Source organism: Chelonia mydas, chromosome 5, assembly GCF_015237465.2.
Source record: "Chelonia mydas isolate rCheMyd1 chromosome 5, rCheMyd1.pri.v2, whole genome shotgun sequence".
Lineage (NCBI taxonomy): Eukaryota > Metazoa > Chordata > Testudines > Cheloniidae > Chelonia > Chelonia mydas.
In genome coordinates this window covers 98,793,829-98,815,723 of record NC_051245.2, presented here as the reverse complement: position 1 = coordinate 98,815,723, position 21,895 = coordinate 98,793,829, and the positions used below count along the sequence as shown (strand labels likewise).

The 21,895-nt window shown below is 41.2% G+C and overlaps 1 protein-coding gene across 7 annotated transcripts in view; it reads right to left on the bottom strand.

Moving 5' to 3' along the window:
* The window catches only part of SMARCA2 (SWI/SNF related, matrix associated, actin dependent regulator of chromatin, subfamily a, member 2), a 182,645-nt gene that overhangs the window by 130,285 nt on the left and 30,465 nt on the right, over positions 1 to 21,895 (bottom strand). For 4 of the 7 annotated variants that reach the window (XM_007065585.4, XM_043547242.1, XM_043547243.1 and 1 more), the window contains 3 exons: positions 16,871 to 17,200; positions 15,273 to 15,374; positions 13,204 to 13,453 (listed from right to left, as the gene is read on the bottom strand). In XM_007065585.4, coding sequence (XP_007065647.1) covers positions 13,204 to 13,453; positions 15,273 to 15,374; positions 16,871 to 17,200 — 682 coding nt within the window. Of the gene's footprint in view, positions 1 to 13,203; positions 13,454 to 15,272; positions 15,381 to 16,870; positions 17,201 to 21,895 lie in introns of all 7 variants that reach the window. The other 3 variants (XM_007065583.4, XM_037901872.2, XM_043547240.1) reach the window with 1 other exon arrangement.

Here is a 21,895-nt window from a genome sequence, read left to right as displayed (position 1 = left end):
GGCAGACAATCACTGAACTTTAACATTACATAGGGAAGTAGTTGAGATATTCTGAGGGCCTTGAACACTGGACTGGTGTTAAATTTACCTTTTGTTACAGTAAATTACCACAATCCACAGAGTTCACTGACCATTAATCTTGCACTTTCATTTCTGTGGTATAGTGAACCAACCCTGGTAGTCTGTCCATTAGAACAGGAGGGCAGATGTCTCAGTTTGGAAGGCCTGAAAACAAGTAATCTGTTAAACTACTGGGGCTATTGGGATATAAAAGAGCAATGCTGACCCCAAAATACCTGCTTCTATATGAAATGGACTAGAATCATACAAATGGTAACTGAGGGCACGTGAAATTAAAGTGGCCCTGGCAAAATTACTTTGTGCAAAGCACTACTGCACGTACATTCCTTAAAGAAGTTACCAGTTAGAACAGTAAAAAGAAAAGGAGTACTTGTGGCACCTTAGAGACTAACCAATTTATCTGAGCATGAGCTTTCGTGAGCTACAGCTCACTTCATCAGATGCATACTGTGGAAACTGCAGAAGACATTATATACACAGAGACCATGAAACAATACCTCCTCCCACCCCACTCTCCTGCTGGTAATAGCTTATCTAAAGTGATCATCAAGTTGGGCCATTTCCAGCACAAATCCAGGAGAGTGAGTTTGTGTGTGGGGGGCGCGGAGGGTGAGAAAACCTGGATTTGTGCTGGAAATGGCCCAACTTGATGATCACTTTAGATAAGCTATTACCAGCAGGAGAGTGGGGTGGGAGGAGGTATTGTTTCATGGTCTCTGTGTATATAATGTCTTCTGCAGTTTCCACAGTATGCATCCGATGAAGTGAGCTGTAGCTCACGAAAGCTCATGCTCAAATAAATTGGTTAGTCTCTAAGGTACCACAAGTACTCCTTTTCTTTTTGCGAATACAGACTAACACGGCTGCTACTCTGAAACCAGTTAGGACAGTGATAGTGGAAAAGCTGGGTGCTGCAAAGGAAAATTAGGAATCATATTACACATGGATATATTTAGGTCAACCTCTCAGAAAGGGCTGGAGTACATTAGAATATCCCAGATACAGAAATGATCATACTCAGAGGTGAGCTTAACATTGATTTTTTTGTGTTTAATATCTGTATTTTAAGCACTGCTCCTCTACATACTATTTTGTCTCAACATCAATAGGATGCAATACGTAGTCTGAGAAAGAGATACAGGATTTGAAACTTCCTGAAACAACAAAAAGGCTGTAATTCTGCATAATTGCAGGAGACTCATTTAGTGGCCTCAAGAGTACAGAAAATTGAAGCTGAATTAGGTCAGTCAGGTTTTTCATACAGATTGAACAGTAAATCAAGAGGAGTTACTGTTCTGGCAAGAAAGAGTTCCATTAACGGCAATAGATATTTGTTCAGGTCCAGAGGAGAAGTTTATGATTCCTACAGGAGAGTTATTTGTTCAGAAAATAACACTGGGAGATTTTGTTCTTTCAAGTAACAATCTGACACTACAAAAATCCACATTTTGTACAACTCTATCTCTAATTGGACTTTGTGATTGTGAGGGAATTTCAGTGCCGTTACAGATGCAAAACAACTTGAGAAGTCTAGTGGCTTCCCTACCTCCTGCCCTTATAAAGGAGGATTAGATTGACTATTGCACATCCACACAGACTAGCAGCTGACTGATGCATAAAGAGACGTAGGGCTTGTCTACACTTAAAATGCTGCAACAGAGCTGCTGCAGCACTGTAGCACTTGAGTGAAGATGCTGCCTACATTGACGGGTAGGTAATCCGCCTCCCCAGGAGATGATAGCTAGGTTGATGGGAGAATTCGCCCATCAACCTAGCGCTGTCTAATGCAGGGCTTAGATCAATTTAACTGTATCGCCAAGGAGTGTGGATTTTTCAAACCCAGGAATGGCATAATTATATTGACCTAATTTCCTAGTGTAGACCAGGTCTATAGTTCCGAGATGTTCAGAGATGCCTGGTTCTTATCCTCATACTGATGAGTCCTGATCATAGCTATGATTTTTCTCAATCTCCCAGTCCCACAATAGCTGGAATGTTTCTGCTGAGGCAATCACCTATGAAACTGTTAAAGCCAAATCTTACTCTCTTTGGAGTCAATATGACTTCTGCTATGTGTCAATGACATCTCCCCAAACTATTGTTTTGACTTACTCAGTAAGGCATCTGAACAGTGTTGTTTGCAGCCATGAGGGCTAAGGCTTGATCCTATGCTCAGTGAAGTCAATGGAAAAACTCCTGCTGAGTTTGATGCTGCAGGATCAAGCCCCAGATGCTTAACTTTTAGTTTAAAACACAAGCTTAAAACTACAGAAACCAATAGGGACACCAGAGAACTGATACCACAGAGTATTGATATGCACCAGCTTAGCCAGACCTCTAGATGCATCTTCAATTTACTGAAAGGTAAATACTAATCTGCTAAATCTTTGAGTATTTTGGACTACTGCCCTGCTTTCTGACAAGTGAGACCCAGAAATGGGGCGAGCCAGTGCACTTCGGTGGAAACACAATTTTTCAAAAAATGGTTTGAGCAGTTTTCAATGGATGCCTCCCAATGCACCTTCTCTGGAAGGGCTATAGTAACCCATGTCTCAAGTAGGACACAGGAATACCATATTGGATCAGACAAGTGGTCCATCTAGTCCAGTATCCCATTTCCAAAAGTGGCCAGTATCAGATGCTTCAGAAAGAGTTTATATATCTCTTATACATTTTATTTTTTTTAAAAAACCAATCCTACCTAATGTAACTGTGAATGTTTTCATTATCCATACCATCTTCATTTTCTTGCATCCCACTAAGTTCTTGGCCTCACTGATATTTTGTGGCAATGAATTCCACAGGCTGGGGATTTCTTGGTGGCTTTTTGTTTGTCTGTTTGTTTTTTGGGGGGTGTTTATTTTTTTTAAAAACACAGTACATAATTTATTTCCTTTTATTAGTTTTAAATCTGTTCTCTTTTAGCTGCATTGACTGTCCCTTGTTCTTGCATTACATGAGAGGGTGAACAAAAAACACTGATTTACCGTCACTATATATCACTAATGATTTTGTATAACTGCAACTTGTTGGCAGAGTTTCTCTGTTGACTTTCCCTGTGACTAGGTTGTTGGAACTGTAGTGAGATGCTGATTGATTCAGACCAATTCCTTCTGCCAGGCCTGGCTTGTTAGCTGCACCCTAGATGTAAAGGAGGTGGGAGTGGCTCTTCGGACATTTGCTGATCACTTTCTTTGCTGCTCTCTGGGCCTGATCCTATTTTGATATATTCTGTATATTTAGATAGGTTGAACAGACTGAACTTATTCCAGGTAAGGTGTGCCGTTATATAAATTAATGGCATTATAATATTTTCATCAAAATTTTCTATCCCATTCTTTAAATATTCTAACGTCGTCTGCTTAATGTGGTAAAGTTTAAGCAATTTTCACTGAGCTGTTCACAATGATACCCAGGTCCTTTCCCAACACGTAGGAATAATGAAGAGAAAAAGAAAAAAAAAAGGAATAGTGGCAGTTTGCTGGTAATTATTTTTCCATGTATTGCAATATTAACTTTTAAAGAATTTTATGGCAGCCACTTTTCACCTAAAGCAAATGCATCGAACACTTAGACTTTTTTGGACCATGCTCATCTTCTAATCCCTCAAACTGATAAAAATATGTTGAACTATTCCTCTCTTCAGGGGAAAATGCTAAAGGCTATTAAGTCATTCATTGATAATAGAGGGTCAAGAAGAAAAATGCCTTTTTCAAGTGCTTGAAGGACTTACTAACCCTATTTAAAGGAACATTTAATTAATCTCTGCAGTTCAGCATTTCATCTTCATCTAATCAGAACATGGCTAACGCATTACAAACTGAAGATAGAGATCTCCTTGCAAAGTAGGTGATACTTACCTCTCCCTCACCAATTGAGGGTAACTGTGGAAACTGTGCCAGATCACTGCAGGCTGTAGGAAATGGATGCCAGGCAGCAAGCAAGAAAGCTTTATAAAAGGGAGACCCTTTTCAGATAATAAAAGGAATCAGTTTGACATAGTTTGCAGCGATCATAAATTAAAGATGCTGGAAAGTGCCATTTTTTTTAATTAATGCTGGTGGGGAGGAGAGCCATTCCACCTAGTGGAACAACATTAAATTACACTACACATTATTAGTTTTAGACATATTTATTAAGATTAAAGCAGCACTTTATTTCCAAGGAAGTATTAAAATGGAGTTTTATAAAAGCATGTCATGAATTTACCACTTTGGCTATATTTCAAGTAGCACAGCAAATTTAACAGTTCAACACTTAGCAGTAATTTAAACTTTTTATAGCAATGAGTATTTTAAATATCCAAGTTTCTTTTAATCTACCATTAGTCACACAGGGATTAACAACAATTATACCCCTAATTTCATCTCACAGCAACATATGCTGCAAGAGCTGCTAGGCACAACCAAGTGAATTCAGAGGCAACATCAACTCTAAATTTTCTTGCTTTTTTGTTGATTTAAGCTAAAGCTTTTTAATGTCAAAATGTGGTGCTTTTGGGGGGAGGAAAGGGGAAATCTATTAAATGCAGAAAGTCTCCCATTGACATGCCATCAGTTTCCAAGGCTTCTTCAGTCTCAACAATATGTTAATGGATCTATTACTGCTCCTCCATCTGTAGTTGTCCATTTAACAAATGGATAATGGAGAAGAACGCCATGCTGCACCTTTAAGTCAAGAAAGACGTGCACAGCAGGACATATCTTATCCTGTGCAACTTAGGAGGACTACAAAAGCGCTCCAACTTCTCGCAGAGGTGCACATGTGCCGAGGTGCACTACCCACACATACTTTCAGGTCACTTTTCCCTAGGCAGTTACATTAGTCATGCATGCGCAGTATGACGTTCCTTAGTGTTACACTTCACAACCTAAGCAAGGAGAGCCCGTACCTGAGCCTACTGCACACGTACAGTAGGTGATTTTCAAAGCTTATAACTTGGTTACACCACAGGAACACATCCAGTAGGAATATATTACCGACCACCTGACCAGGATGGTGATAGTGACTGTGAAATGATTGGGGAGATAAGAGAGGCTATTAAAATAAAAAACTCATTAATAATGGGGGATTTCAACTATCTGCATACTGACTGGGTACATGTCACCTCAGGATGGGATGCAGAGATAAAGTTGCTTGACACCTTAAATAACTGCTTCTTGGAGCAGCTAGCCCTGGAACCCACCAGAGGAGAGGCAATTCTTGATTTAGCCCTAAATGGAGCACAGGATCTGGTCCAAGAGGTGAATATAGATGGACTGCTTGGTAACAGTGACCGTAATATCAGGGATGGCCAACCTGAGCCTGAGAAGGAGCCAGAATTTACCAATGTACATTGCCAAAGAGCCCCAGTAATATGTACTGATTATATACGTATATGTATTTGTGTGTATAGATATATATATATGCATGCACATAATCATAATATAAGTTGATCATGTATATTTATTATACATTTATAACGTATAGTTAACAATAACAACTTAATCTTTTACTTAGTGGGACTTCTGGCAATCTTTGCTTTCAACAATTCCCTTGAAGTTTGGTTTTATTCAGCTGTGCTCACACGCAGCAGTTCTCTTAAGTGGCTGTCTGCCAAAACGGATCGGAGCTTGGATTTCACATATTTGAGTGTCGAGAAAACAGACTCACAAAGATAGGTCGAGGCAAACATCGAGATTAATTTTAGGGCTGGACCTCTGAAGTTGGGGTATTTATCCTTTGGTAAAGATTTCCAGAAAGAAAGGGTCCCCTCTGTCTTCTGAACAGATTTCAATCTGTAATCTTCTAACAGTTCTATTATTTCCATCTGGGATGTTTCTTCGTCAGTGACTAAAGGCGGCTTCAGACAATCCGCTTCAGCACTAAAAGCGTCAATCAGAAATCTGATTTGAGGTCTTTTCTGCAGCAAATCTTGGAATCTTTCCTCAAAACTGTGCTTAAGATCTTTAATCACGCTCACATACCTAGTTGTGCTCCATTTTAGGGGTCCTGCTGCATCTTCTTTTGATCTGGCTCGAAGTTGTGACATTGAGGGAAAGTGTGTCAGCTCTCCCTCAAGCATTTGTCTGGGAAACAACTGCAGTTTGTTCATGAATGCAAATACGCCTTACACTAGATCAGACAGCAACTGGAATTTTCCTTGTAAGTCCACGTTTAGTTTATCCAAATGCAGCAGCATGTCTGCAAGAAATGCCAAGGCTAGAAGCCATCCAGGATCTGTAAGCTCGGGTATATTCTGTGCTTCTCCTCCATAAACAATTTTACTCCTTCCAGGAGCTCGAAAAATCAAACTGCACAGTGAAATGGCAAATCGGCAGGGAAGTCGTCTTCATCCAGTTCTTCAATTACATTTTGAAATGGTCTGTGCTTGAATGTATTTGAAAGACTGAATTTCACAATGTGCAAGACAGGTTTCATGATGTGATCAAATTTGAGATTTTTAGACACCAGTTGCTCCCGATGAATAATACAGTGAAATGTCCAAAATTCGGGAAAGCTCTCATCAGACTTACAAATCCCTACTAATCCATTCGCAGTTCCCCCATGGACGGAGCCCCATCCATTGCAATGGCAGTGAGCTTCTGTAAAGGGAAGTGGCTTTTCGCAACTACCAACATGAAAACCTCCTTTAGATCTCGTCCACGCGTTCTGTCCTTTAGTGACATGATAGCGAGGAGTTCTTCCCTTACAACTCAGTCTTCAGACAGAGTGCGGACAAATACCGATAATAAGGTTTAATCTGTGCATGGCACGACTCATCCAAAGTGATGCTCAAATACTCACACTGCTAAAGTTGCAAGTGCAGTTGCAATTCAATATCACTGTTCAGGTTGGAGATTATGCATTCCATTGTGTGGTGTGAAAGCTGCAGGCCAGAAATTTTCTTCTGTAGATTCTCATTCTCTGGTGACAGGATTGAAATCACATCATTGAGGCACTTTTTTATAAGCTCTCCTTCAGAGTAGGGCTTTTTTGCACAGGCTATGTGCCAGGCCACATATTAGGAGGCTAACATTACAGTCGGCGATCAGCTGGCAAATCTGGTGGAAAAACTGGGCTTCTACATCTGTTTGTTTTTTCAACGTTCACAGTTATAAAGTGCAGAGTTCAGAACCTTGTGAGAATTCTTGATTCACATGTGCATGGCTCAAAGCGAAATGACGCTGAAAGTTTGAAGATTTGAACTTTGAGACACAAGTCTGGCAAAGAAGACACATGGCCTTACCATTACGTTTAACGAAAAAGTACTTATTCTCCCACTCCTGTTGGAAGGCTCAGTTTTCATCTGTGTATTTTCTTTTCTGTTTGCACTTGCCTTCCATTGTAAGATGGTGTAAGAAAAATTTAGATTAAAATTTTCCACACCAGCTAGTCACCGTGTGCTTTATTCAAGGAGACACTGGGGCTGGCAAGGGGATGCTGGACCCCTGGCTCTGTCCCAGGCCCCACTCTCTACTCCAGTCCTTTCCCCAAGTCCCCACCTCCACCCCACCTCTTCCCACCCCCTCCACCAAGTGAGCTGTGTCCCCGCTCCTCCCTGCCCCCGTGAGCCTCCTGCGCTCCTCCTCCCCCCTTCCCCCCCCCCCCCCCCGAGCCTCCTGCATATCACAAAACAGCTGATCGCGGCAGGCAGGAGGCACAGGGGAGAGAGGAGGAGGCGCTGATTGGGGGGGGAGTGGGGCGCTGGCGGGCAGGAGGCGCTGGGGGAAGAAGGGGGAGCTGAGCACTCACCGTTTTTCCCCAGAGTCAGCTCCTATCAGGAGCCGCATATTATCTTTCGAAGAGCCACATGTGGCTCCGGAGCCACAGATTGGCCACCCCGATACTATAATTAAATTTAACATCCCTGTGGTGGGGAAAATACCACAGCAGGCAAACACTGTAGCATTTAATTTCAGGAAGGGGGATTATACAAAAATGAGGAAGTTAGTTAAACAGAAATTAAAAGGTACAGTGCCAAACGTGAAATCCCTGCAAGCAGCATGGAAACTTTTTAAAGACACCATAATAGAAACTCAACTTAAATGTATACCCCCAAATTAAAAAACATAGTAAGAGAACCAAAAAAGTAAAAAAGCAGTGAGAGACAAAAAGGCATCCTTTAAAAAGTGGAAGTTAAATCCTAGTGAGGAAAATAGAAAGGAGCAAAAACTCTTGCAAATGAAGTGTAAAAATATAATTAGGAAGGTCAAAAAAGAATTCGAAGAACAGCTAGCCAAAGACTCAAAAAGTAATAGCAAATTTTTTCTTTTAAGTACATCAGAAGCAGGAAGCCTGCTAAACAACCAGTGGGGCCACTGTATGATCAGCTTCTGTACCAAATGAGTGGAGGATAGCTAATGTGACACCACTTTTTAAAAAGGGCTCAAGAGCTGATACTGGCAATTACAGTCCAGTAAACCTGACTTCAGTACCGTGCAAACTGGTTGAAACTATAGTAAAGAACAAAATTGTCAGACACATAGATGAACAATTTGTTGGGGAAGAGTCAACCTGGTTTTTGTAAAGGGAAATCATGCCTCACCAATCTACTAGAATTCTTTGAGGAGGTCAACAAGCATGTGGACAGGGGAGATCCAGTGGATGTGGTGTACTTAAATTTTCAGAAAGCCTTTGACAAGGTCCCTCACCAAAGGCTCTTAAACAAAGTAAGCTGTCATGGGATAAGAGGGAAGGTCCTCTCATGGATTGGTAACTGGTTAAAAGATAGGAAACAAAAGGGTAGGAATAAATGGTTAGTTTTCAGAATGGAGAATGGTAAACAGTGGGGTCCCCAGGGGGTCTGTACGGGGACCAGTCCTATTCAGCATATTCATAAATGATCTGGGGAAAGGGGGTAAACAGTGAGGTGGCAAAATTTGCAGATACAAAACTACTCAAGATAGTTAAGTCCCAAGCAGACAGCAAAGAGCTACAAAAGGATCTCTCAGAACTGGGTGACTGGGCAACAAAATGGCAGATGAAATTCAATGTTTTTAAATGCAAAGTAATGCACATTGGAAAATATAATCCCAACTATACATATAAAATGATGGGGTCTAAATTAGCTGTTACCACTCAAGAAAGAGATCTTGGAGTCATTGTGGATAGTTCTCTGAAAACATCCACTCAATGTGCCGCGGCAGTCAAAAAAGCAAACAGAATGTTGGGAAATCATTAAGAAAGGGATAGATAATAAGAGAGAAAATATCATATTGTCTCTATATAAATCCATGGCATGCCCACATCTTGAATACCGCGTGCAGATATGGTCGCCCCATCTCAAAAAAGATATACTGGAATTGGAAAAGATTCAGAAAAGGGAAACAAAAATTATTAGAGGTATGGAGCATCCGCTATATGAGGAGAGATTAATAAGACTGGGACTTTTTAGGTAGGAAAAGAGACGACTAAGGCGGATATGAGAGAAGTCTATAAAATCATGACTGGTGTGGAGAAAGTAAATAAGGAAGTGTTATTTACTCCTTCTCATAACACAAGAAATTAATAGGCAGCAAGTTTAAAACAAACAAAAGGAAGTATTTCTTCACACAATGCACAGTCAACCTGTGGAACTCCTTGCCAGAGACTGTTGTGAAGGCCAATACTATAACAGGGTTCGAAAAAAAAGAACTAGATAGGTCCAACAATGGCTATTAGCCAGGATAGGCAGGGATGGTGCCCCTAGCTTCCATTTTCCAGAAGCTGGGAATGGGCTACAGAGGATGGATCACTTGATGATTACCTGTTCTGTTGATTCCCTCTGGGGTACCTGGTGTTGGCCACTGTCGGAAGACAGGATACTGGGCTAGATGGACCTTTGGTCTGACCCAGTATGGTCATTCCTATGTTCTTATGTTCCACTGAAATATTCAGATACTTTTCTACAATGAGGGCTATATGCCAAATTTAAAGTTTTGGTACTTGATGTCTGGAGTGTAGAACTGGTGAAGAAGTGGCAAGAATCTTTTTTATGACAAGGGAAGTATTTTTCCATTCTCTTACTACCAAAAAAAGATGGATGAACTGGTTTTTACTCAAACATTTACAACACATTTAAACTTCAGGCACAGACCAAACTAAATACCTGACCATTTCAGAGACATATCAGCAACTACGATGGGTTCTGAGAATGGGAATGCTTATACTACCTTAACTATAGTTGTCATGTCCTGCTCCCATTGTGCAAAAAGGCACATACACTTTATCTAACAGTATCAAATTTACCAACAAATTTACTACAACAAAACAAACCCCCCTGCAGCAGTCAAGAAAAAAAAAAAAAAACACAACTCAGCCAGCCTGCCACCTACCAAAAAAAAAAAAAAATCCTTTCCAACCTCTCCTCATTCCGGGCAGCATACCCTCAGCCCTCTCCAAAAACCTATACAATATGTCTTTGCAGCTTGCCCAAAAGATACAAAGTGAGGGTATTTCAAACCAAGCAGCCATACAATGGATAAGATGAAGCAGTTGTTCAAGGTTCCTAACACACTCTTCTGATCCTTGCACAAGGACTAGTCACAGTCATATTCCTTGCACTCCAAGCTTAAAACCTGTGTGGAGCTAGAACCACTAGCCACCCCAAAGGCAGTGAATGGGGGAGAATGGGATCACGCCCCCCTCTTCCGAACTTCTACCAGCCAACATTGCTGACTAGCTGTGAAGAATGCATGTCACACCCTTCATGTCTTCCCATTCACATTGGGGAGTTCCCAAGGCACAATGCCTCTCTGAGGTTCTCTAAGGTCCTGCTGGGGTCGTGTGACTACTCAGCACCTTCAAGACAGGCCAGAGCCTTAAAGGCATGGTTTGAATCCAAAGAACACTATACTTTAGCCTTGAGGTAGACACAGTCTGTTAATGCACTGCTAAGAGATCCACATTCAAACCCTGGATTAATTCAGGAAAAAGAATAGCTATGTGATCTCCTGTAGGTCCCCATTTGTATACATCCTTAAGCCATACAATCTGGCACAAATAGCAATCTCTGATCCTGGAAGAAGCAGGGTTAGAAGAGAAGAAGCAGTTACAGACGAAGGCTGAGGGGCACCATCAGTCATATATGAAAGTGTGTGTGGCACTGGCCCATAGGATTCCTGGCTCATGTTATAGCTATATCCCCTTCCATAAGAACAAAAGTTAAATTGTACTAAGCTTTGTGTATCATATATATTTTCTGAAAATGCTGTTACACTACAATAACCGTACACAATGAAACAGGTAAGGCCGTTCCAAGTTAAGGTAAAAACGATGCTAGTGACTAGGGACTCAATCCAGAAAATTGCACACTTAACTGAAGCAAAAGCTTGACTGTTTTGATGGATCAGGGCCTGAAAAAAGAGTTTCAAAAGTAGTACAGAGAGTGTACCTTTAGGCCTGTTCTTAATCATTAGTAAGATAGTTTTTGCCATTACAAATGTGTCATATTATGCAAAGTACTTCAGATACTAAGCAGATCTTTGAGCAGCATCATAACTCTTAGTTGACAGGGAAGTTCTGTCTTAGAAGCTTATATACAGCATACTGAAGTACCTCTAAACATCCTTCAAGGCAGTTAAGATGCAATGATGCAGAATCATGCCAGATATTGTCCTCTGCAGGGTATTCCTAGGTAAGACCTTCCCCATCTCTGCACAATTTTCTAGTTTTGCTTAGGGTACTGTAATCACACTACCTTGCCCTCCAAAACTGGGCTATTTGAATCTGATCATTTTGTCTCTCAGAAAACAAAGCTTGGAACAAAGCAAATCCTGGAACTGCATCACAAAAGAGGAGTTATGACACTCTGGATAAAACTAAGTTACCTACACTGTAATGGTCTCTTCTAAGCAAAACATTAGAGTCCAAATCATTTTATTGTGGACATCTCACCCACTTACTAGCCCCCCTTTCTAGCACACTGCTGCTAAACATTTCATATTGTATAAAAGTTCATCTCAATCATCCTCCCTCAGAAATTTGTAAAGCTTGAGCACGTTCCTGAAACAAATGTCATTAGATCCTGCTTCCCATTTCTATTTCCTTAGGCCTTTACCTTTTCAGTAATTGGAACATAGGCACTGCCATTCCAGATTGGACAAATGGAACATCTAGTCTGACAGTGACCAATATGAGAGGTTTAAGAAGAAGGTGCAAACCCCTATAAATGGGCAACTGTATAACCACCACTGTCCCAAAGGGGAATTTTTTTCTTAACCCTAGGTAGGCCCTGCAGACACCTGCCTATCATGCTGACCAATACTGTCACATTGTTTCCTTGTACTCCCCTGTATGTTGGTCTGTCTGCACCTGTTGTCTCTTGTCTTAGATTGTAAGCTCTCGGGGCAAGGGACAACTTTTATTATGTATTTGTACAGAACCTAGCACAACTGGGCCCTGGTCCATGACTGGGGGTTGTTGGTGCTACAGTAACACAAATAATTAAGTATAAAGGTTGATATGCTATTATAACAGACACTCCTGGGTCCTCAGCACTTTTTAGTCAGGACACTTCTATTTAAGAGCCTAAATATGAACATAAGGACCTCATTTTTGGTATTTTTTTAAATCTTTGTTTTGGCTTGCTTGCTTGCGCCCTTTATTTCCTGGTAGATCAGCCAACCCACATTACATTGGACAAACTTCCTGTTTTTTATTTGGCTATTTGTTCTTTGATTTCCATCCTGGCCCTCCTAATTTCCATTTTACATTTCATCTGTTAAACCTTGTTCCTTTTTATTGGAATCACTTGGGATGGATGCCCAGTTATTGGAAGATATACTTGAGTTCTTGGCACTTAAGTATCCCCCTCCTCTGCCCCTGGATTCCAGCTGTCTTTTTTCCCCTTTGTTTATAATTCTGAATACTTCTTGTGATTGATAATCTTTGCTAAAATAGCCTCCATGTTGATTCTAAGGATTTTAGTTTCATAACCTGAGTCCTTTTGGTCCTGATCCAGCAAAGCACTTGAGCACATGTTTAACTTTAAAATCACCCTTTAGTTTGATGTCTCTATATTAGTTTTCACTATGGCCCCTCTCAAAAGAATGATTTTAATTATGACCGTTATGAGCCACAATTGCAAGAGAGACCAGAGCAAGTGTCCACAAATACAACACTGAAGCATGTGTGGTTTAAGTCTCATGTATCCCTCTTTACCTGTATTCACGCTCCTGGAGTATTTCAACAGGATCCAGTCCTTGTGGCTTCTGGATGGGGCTGATACGGTTCTGTTTTTGCTGCAGCTGGACGATAGGTGAAGGCTGTCCAGGTGTTGGCTGTGGTACAGAAGGACCAGGCATGGCTGCAGAAGGCTGAGCAGCAGGAGGGGCAGGTGAAGGCCTTCCACTAGGAGGTGGTACAGCAAGCTTTTGTGGGGTACTGGCAGCATTCATATCTGGGCCTTGACCTGCAAAACAAGTAATGTGGCCATGTGAAAAACAGAGCAGCTTTATTTTGAACATAAAAACCTGCAGCTAGGCACCTGAGGCAAACTTTCAAAGTTAACAAAAATACACACTGAGATTGGTTTCAATTCCCATAGAGGAAGTATATACTGTAGTATAGAGAGAATATACAGAAAGTAATCCAAAAATAGTAATGGCAACTGAGAGTTTATTAGGGCTATATTTTCATTTAGTTTGGGGGCGGGGGGGGGGGGGGGTTAAGAGTAGTGTTTGTATCAACAAGAGACTTCTAGCACTGGGTAGATCTAGGCAGAGGGTCAAACTCTGCTCTCTTATGTGGGCACTGTCCCCATGTAGAATATGAAAATACACCCAGGAGCAGAATTTGGCCAGCTCTAAGAGCAAGCTTCTTTCCACAGCTCTGCCAGAAAAAAAGTTAGCAGTATTCATTTTATTAAAACATCCACTTTTATATACTCTACAATATCTTAATATACTTGTAAAATTACATTTTTTAAAAAAAACACACACTACCCCAGATTAAGATAGTAATATTAGTAAATATTTCAAGTATTTGGTACTTGGTTTTTCTCCTGAACTGTAGCACTCTCCTTATTTCAAAAGTTTAATGCATCACTTAACATGAAAGTAGCATCTAATAGAGATAGATAGGGAGTTGCCGTTTATGGGCCACTGTGCATGGACGAATAGTTACTGATTTGATGGAGATGTGGGAGAAAGACATTGAAAACAACAGACATCTGCAACAATAAAGCTGTCACTGTATTTTTTGAAGGGGTGCAGAGGTTGGCGTATAATTATTCAATTTATGAAACACAATCTCAGAATCTGTCCTCAATCCCAGGATCAGTTTTCTTCAGATCCAGGATCCGAAACCCATCTGGAGAAGATGGCTCATCTTCAGGGCTCAGTTTGTTGGAGCACTCAAAGGAACGTAACGCTACAACGGATTAGACAGTGGTATTTCGTATCTTTTTTAAAGAGAGCGATAAATGTCATCTGACGACATTTCTTTTTAGGATAGCGAACCATCATTTATTCCCCATTTTCTCCAAGATTTAATTCTCTAAGTACTGACACAGAATAAGGACCTTTTTAATAGGAGAAATCTGTACCATATCAGTGTCTGCATTAAAAAAAAAAAAAAAAATTCATCTTTGAACAAAAATGTTCCAGACAAAGGAACATTTACTATTAAACTGATATTCTTAATTCGTCCTCTCACCTTGCTTCTTTTACTCCAAGTTCAAGTTTCAAAAAACCAACAACCGTTTTTAAATGTATTCCCAGAATATCAGATTATAAAGCAGATTATCTAGAAGAACAATGTAACATTGTTCTCTAATCCTTGAAGACTAACTTCTACTTTAAAATTTAGTACATTTTTTTAAAAAGCAAGCCTAATTTTATCCATTGTGTGAAAACTTTTGTTTACAGTAGCCAGAAAAATGGTCAGAACAGCTTGCTGCAATTAAACATGCTCAGAATGTAACTACCTATTTATTAGGTTTTATGCTTGTCCCTCAAACAGCTTATATATTTCATTCTGATTGTAGAGAGGGGTTTCATGTTCAGGCTGCCTAACAGCAACAGTAATTTCATCTGCCCAAGTCATTCACGGTCTGATCATTTGTAGGACACTCCTTGATATTTATGTGTGAGGCAAAGTAAAGGTTACGCTATTTCTTCTTTATGCCTTTTTATCTCCCCACTTCCTTTCCTGTCCCTACTCCCAAAGCCCTGCCTACAGAGTTTAACCTTAATTGTGTAGTATAAAATTATTGTTGTATTCTCCCCTACCTTCTGCCCAAGGTTTAGGGGTCATGGCAGCTGCATGTCCTGGCACTCCTGAAGCAGGTCCTGGCCCAGTTGTGGGACCAGTAAGTGAATGCACCCCAATACCTGCAACTCGACAGAGGAAAGAAACGTATTAAAATATGCAGCATTTCTGTGCTCCACTTCTATGCTCCAGAAATCACTCCACTTTCTGGCACACAAGTCTATATATATGCAATTAAATACAGATTTAAGTGGATTCTGCTGTGTGAAAAAGAAATGTAATGAAGTGCATTTAAATCAAATCTACTAAAAAAAAGACTGGAAGACAAAGCCATGTGCATTGAAATAAAGTGACCAGCAGTGTTATTAAAATTGTTATTAACAAGAAAAATATAATCATTTTAACCCCCAATTTTGAACTAAAGAAAAGTGATTTGGGATCAGTTTTACTTGACTAGCACTTAAGGCAAACACAAACATATTTCATCCACAGATAGTTCATGGAAATCTTTAACTCTTTAAAAAAACTGCATATTTTGAAATCTGTTCTTGCTGCTTATTCCCTGCTTAAAATCATAATCCTCTGTTTGGTAGATACTCTGATGTCACCAACAGAGGATTACTTCTTAAGGTGGGTAATAAACAGCAGGAGGAGATTAAGTGTTAAAAATGAAGATTAAGTTTTCATAGCCCCTAGTAACAAGAGAGAGACACAAAAGCAATAGATAAATGATATTTAAAATGGTCTCTAAATAATTTGATATTTTCTTTTTCATAAGGCATCATCAAGTCTTAAGGGCTTCTAAACCCAAAAAGTGATGTATAGCTAAAAATACATACAGGTTACTTCCATAAGGATACAGCTATTATGAAAAAATGCACATAAACTTGGATGGATAAACTTTTTTCCCAGGGGACGAGGATGGGAAGGGTGGTCATGATGGACCATCACCACACATTCTTCCTGTATGTGAATTACAGGCAAAACAAAATAGCCCACACCCCAAACTTGAGGAGTTTTGAGCAAAGACCTGTTCAGAAAATGCAAAGGGTGTTTAAAGGTTCACAGTTTAAGAAATAAAAAGCATGCTTCTGTCTAAAAAGTGTTTACCTACTATGTTGCTTGTAACATCTAAGATCACTATGACAGAAAAAAAGAAAAAACGTTTATATTTTTCAGTTTACTTAGTGCATTTCTCAGTACTCTGCATATGGCCAGTTTCACTGTTTCCCTTACAGAGTCAATTTCTCCTGTTTTTTGTTAGTCAGTGTTTATGTACAGGGTGGGATATAAGCACTTAAAAGAGAATAGTAAAAATGTGATGATTTTTTACCACCACAAAAAAGGTAGAGGGTACCCAGGGCAGCTGAAGTACATAAAAAAACTTTTGTCTCAATTTTTTTTAATTAACTGGATTTCAGGTTTACAGTGTGTTTTTAATGCAGTGGTTTTATGCCACTCTTAGTCCACCTTATATAAAGCTGAAGCTCGTTGTTCATACTGAGGCCAAAATCTGGCCCTCACATGCATGCACACACCACCACTGACGCTGAAAGTTTTGTATTGGTGTAACTGATGGCAGAATATGACCCATGCTTCATAGCCCACATTTACTTACCAGGTGGTCTGCTGTAGTTAGCAGAAGCCTGTTGTTGTTGAATCCCAGGCAACGTCCTCTTCCCTTGAACAGCAAGTTGAAGATTTTCAGGTAAAGGCTGGCCTCTAGCTAACATTTTGTAAGCTAGAATCTGAGCCCGAAGCTGGTGCAGCTGGACAGGGCTAAAAGGTGAAGGACCTCTGTTGGGTTGGCTCATGACCTGTGGATCTCCTGGTATCATGGGTCCTGGTTGACTTGGTGGCATGTGGGGTGGAGTTGGGCCCCCTCCAGACATTGGACTGGACACATGTTCTGGTGCTCCCAAAGGAGATGGGTGAGGAGACATATAACCTGGAATAGTCAGAAGGATCACAAATTTACTTTCCCAATTAACTAAGTCTTATGAGCCACAGAACGTCTCTTACCTTTATGAATACCCAAATCATACACATTTTCTCATTAGTTATTATAGCAATAATATTTTTTGTGAAGACACAAATGGTGATCTGGAGTTCCTTGGAACAACTAGAAGGCTACCAGAACTCATCTTGCACCAGGTATCATGGTTCTTTTCAAATAATAACTCCCAAGTTTTTTGGGTAAGGCATCTAAAACCAAACTGTCCATCTTAAACCCAGTGCCTCCAAACAGCTTGGGAACCCCAACCACCATGATGGGGCACTGGCTCACTGAAGAGGTGGGGGAAATTTTCATCTGGCAGATTTTTGAAGTTTGCCTACTACACAGTTTATCCAGATTGTACGTTTATTTATTTTGATGTATACATATGTCCCCTGAAAAGAAGCACTTGCCCATTACTCTAGGCATTCCTTGACAGTATCTTCGAAATAAAGCTATAAAAACAGACAGTTCTTAAGTCACCCTTCAGTAATTAGCTACAATTGCGCCACCTTATACTGATTAGTGGCTGAAGTTTGACTAAATAATACTCAATATCCTTCACTAGCTGGACATTGGAGAAATTGTAAGAGCCATTTCTGAACATAAACTTTTTTTGAAAAAGCCAATGGAGGTGTTGGTGCTCTGTGAAAGATCTGGTAAAAAAAAAAAGCACAGGGCTAGGGAAAAGGTGCAGATCTTGTGTATTTTATTCCCACCTGAGTTTATCAGTGTGAATTTTGATTGCATTGTACAAGTATTATTTATTTTCATCTCTCTGCAAAGTGGAAAAGTATCACTAAACCCCAGCTTTCCTATATGTAAAACAATGGGTGGCAGAGTTTGTTTGATTTCATTGAAGTGAAGCACTTACCCTGCTTATGCTCTTTTGAAAATCTCACTAGGCTCCCCTCTGCATCTTTAGGCACCTAAATACCTTTGAAAATCTGGCCCATGATGACCAGAAACAATTTGCCAATTCTCTAACTACCGTTAATACCTGGTTTAATAGGGTGCATTGCCGATGGGCAGGAATGCCTGGGGCTAGGCCAGCCCAGACTACAAAATGCCACCTGAAAGGAATCTGGTGATTACAATATAAAAGGCAGCAGAGGAGGGGAGGAGAAAGACTGTCAGAAGCAAGCAGTCTGGCAGTGAGTTGGGGAAGCTCAGGATAGGAGGCTGTGTGGAGCTGGTGGAAGCAGCAGCTGTGCGGAGCATGTCTGGCACTTGCAGAACCCTAGCCAGGCAAAACCTGTGACCGGGAGTTTAAGAAGGGAAGACGAGCAACGTGGTTGTTTTGAACTCCTGAGTTCTATTTTTGACAAACTCTCTTGCCACCCTGAGGAGAACTGGTGAAGAGTGAATCAAAGGATTTGAGCTTAGAAGGTCAATGGAGAGTGAGTTCTTAAAGGGACCTGGATGAAAGGGAAGTAAAGATGGGATGACCCCAGGAGGGGGTGCTCAGGAGGCAGTAAGTAGTCAAACTGCTACACTTCCTTTGTTTAATAAATTGGTTACTTGTAAATACAAATCAGGTTTTGCTAAACTTATTTTTTTCTTATGTATCAGTACATTTAAAGAACACAACAATTTTAAAATGCTGATATTGTACATTTTAAATGAATTCCAAATTTCTGTCCAAATGCAACTTGACACAAACCCTGAGGAAAAAATATTCTAGTAAATAAAAAGCTTCATTCACCATTTAAAAACATAAAAACTAAGACCGGGGTAGGCAACCTATAGCACGCATGCTGAAGTCGGCACACGAGCGGATTTTCAGTGGCACTCACACTGCCCAGGTCCTGGCCACCGGTCCGGGGGGCTCCGCTGCCAGCCTGGGATACCAGCCACCCGCCCCCTGCCAGTCAGGGTTCTGTCTGCCGGCCCCGGGTCCCAGCCATCAGTCCAGGTGGCTCTGCAGCCGCCCCCAGCTGTGGCCCACTGGCTCCAGCCTGGGACAGTGAGAGATGCACACAGGGGCAAGAGGGGGCCCAGCTCAGCACCCCCACCTTAAAAATTGTTCCAGAGCCACTGTACTGGGATATTTTTAAGTCCTGATTTGCTGCTTACATCACTATCACGCCATGTGGAACAGCGCACTGCGTTTGACGTTGAGATTAGAATGTACATCCAAGAACTGGAATCAGAATTTTCTGACAGATTTCAAAATTTCCAGCGATTTGGCCCAATGCTTTCTTTTCTAATTAAACCTGAAAAGTTCAACGAAAGCGACTTGGATTTGTCTGTATTTCAATGGATGGGTGTTGAAGATTTCGAAATGAAGCTCATTCAATTAAAAAGCTCAGAATTGTAGGCATCAAAGTTTGGAGATCTGCGGAGTGGACTTGAAGCTACCGAGAGAGATCACGGGGCCTCTGTTCTGACCTGCTGGACGTCCCTGCCAGTGAAATTTAACAGTTTGAAGAAAATTACGTTTGCAATGCTTTCAGCATTTGGGTCTACATACTTGTGTGAACAGGTATTTTCACACATGAAATCTGTCCTCTGTCCCTCTTGCAGCCAGCTAACAACTGATCACTCAGAAGCCTGTGTGCAGCTTAAAGTATGCAAATACGTGCCAGACATTGGAAACTCAGCAAGGAAAACCAAGGGCAAGGATCACACTAAACGATAAGATCTGCATTTTAATTTAATTTTAAATGAAGCTTCTTAAACATTTAAAAAACCTTATTTACCTTATATACAAAAATCGAGTTATATATTATAGACTTATAGAAAGAGACCCTCTAAAAACATTAAAATGTATTACTGGCACGCGAAACCTTAAACTAGAGTGAATAAATAAAGACTTGGCACACCACTTCTGAAAGGTTGCCAACCCCTGAACTAAGACTCTGAATAAATGCATATTAAACTTTGTTTAAATAACTATATATGGCTGTAGATTATCCTGCTGCTTATCAAAAAGAAGTACCAATTTTAACGTAAAGGCTATAGATGGTTGCAAATCAAGCTCTTTTAATAGTTATACCAATGAGAATGAACCATTCTTTAGGAAAATCACTGAAGTACAAATGTGCAAAACAAGATTAAAAAAAAAAAAAAATCAATGATTTCCTGCTTGCCGATTTAAATCACCACTTTAAAATCAATGCACCCTACCTGTATCCGATTAACAATAACGTAGTAATACAAATAAATGTAATAGACCAGAGAGACAGACTTTGAGGAAAGTCTGGATGAACTGAGTATATAGCTTATCTAGATTACAAGTAAAAGAAAGATACAACGGATATGTGCAGATATGTGAAAGGTGCTAATGCCGAAGGAAGGAAGGAATTCACTATGGGCTGAGGCTGAGTCTATATTGAGTTCTTTCTTAAAGTTTCCCATTGTCATTCTAACAACTGTGCAACTCCACTAGTTGTAGCAATGGTGGGTACATTAATGTACATTGGCTTAGGCATTGTTACCACTGTGTCATCCACATAACATGGTGATGAAAATGCTTCTGGGCCACTGACACTAGCCCTCCCATCCTGGTTATCTCTGATGGGACTGCATCAGTGCTACAGCAATGGCAGACTTTTACAAAAAAGCTCACTGTAGATCAGGCTTAGGGTAAAGGGAGTGTTGCTCTAGGAAGTAATGTGATTACTCAAATAAAGGGTTAACTTTGAATGAATAACACTTCACCCACCACTGAAATGCAGCCACTTTGGTGCAGAAAACCGATGTTTCAAATACACAGCAATACTACCTAACAGCTTAGAACATGTGGTGCAGAACGCCTGAGGGCTTGGCTATACTTGTGAGTTAGAGCGCATTAAAGGAGCCGGGCACAGGTGCACTAGCTCACTACCCGTCCACACTAGCAAGGCATGTAGAGCGCTCTGACTCCGTGGCTAGAGCACTCCTGATGCTGCACCTCGGCGAGTGGAATAACGTTTGCTGCGCCCCCGCTGGAGCACCACGGCACCAGTGTGGACACCCTGGTCTGTTAGTGCGCTCTGATCAGCCTCCAGAAGTGTCCCACAATGCCTGTTCTAACATTCTGGTCATCACTTTGAACGCTACTGCCCTGCCCTCAGGTGACCAACCGTCAGACCCGCCCTTTAAATTCTCTGGGAATTTTGAAAATCCCCTTCCTGGTTGCTCAGCCAGGCGTGGAGTGTTCTCAGCGAATCTTTCCAGGTGACCATGCCTCCACGCGCCAGGCAATCCCCAGCAGGGAGCAATGACGAGGTGCTGGACTTCATCAGTGTTGGGGGGGAGGAACCTGTCCAGTCCCAGCTGCGCTCCAGCCGTAGGAATTATGATACCTTCGGGCAGATATCAACGGACATGATGGAAAGGGGCTATGACTGCGACACACTGCAGTGCAGGGTTAAAGTGAAGGAGCTGCTGAATACCTACCACAAAGCCCAAGAGGCAAACTGCCCCTCCGGTGCTGCCCCTGTGACCTGCCGTTTCTACAAAGAGCTGGATGCGATACTTGGGGGCGACCCCACCTCCACTCCAAGTACCACCATGGACACTTCAGAGCCCAGTTCAACAAGGCAGGAGGAGGAGGAGGAGGAGGAGCAATGTGGGAGCGAGGGTGCTGAGGCAGAGGAAGACACCCCGGAATCCCTAGATGCATGCAGCCAGGAGCTGTTCTCAAGCCAGGAGGAAGGTAGC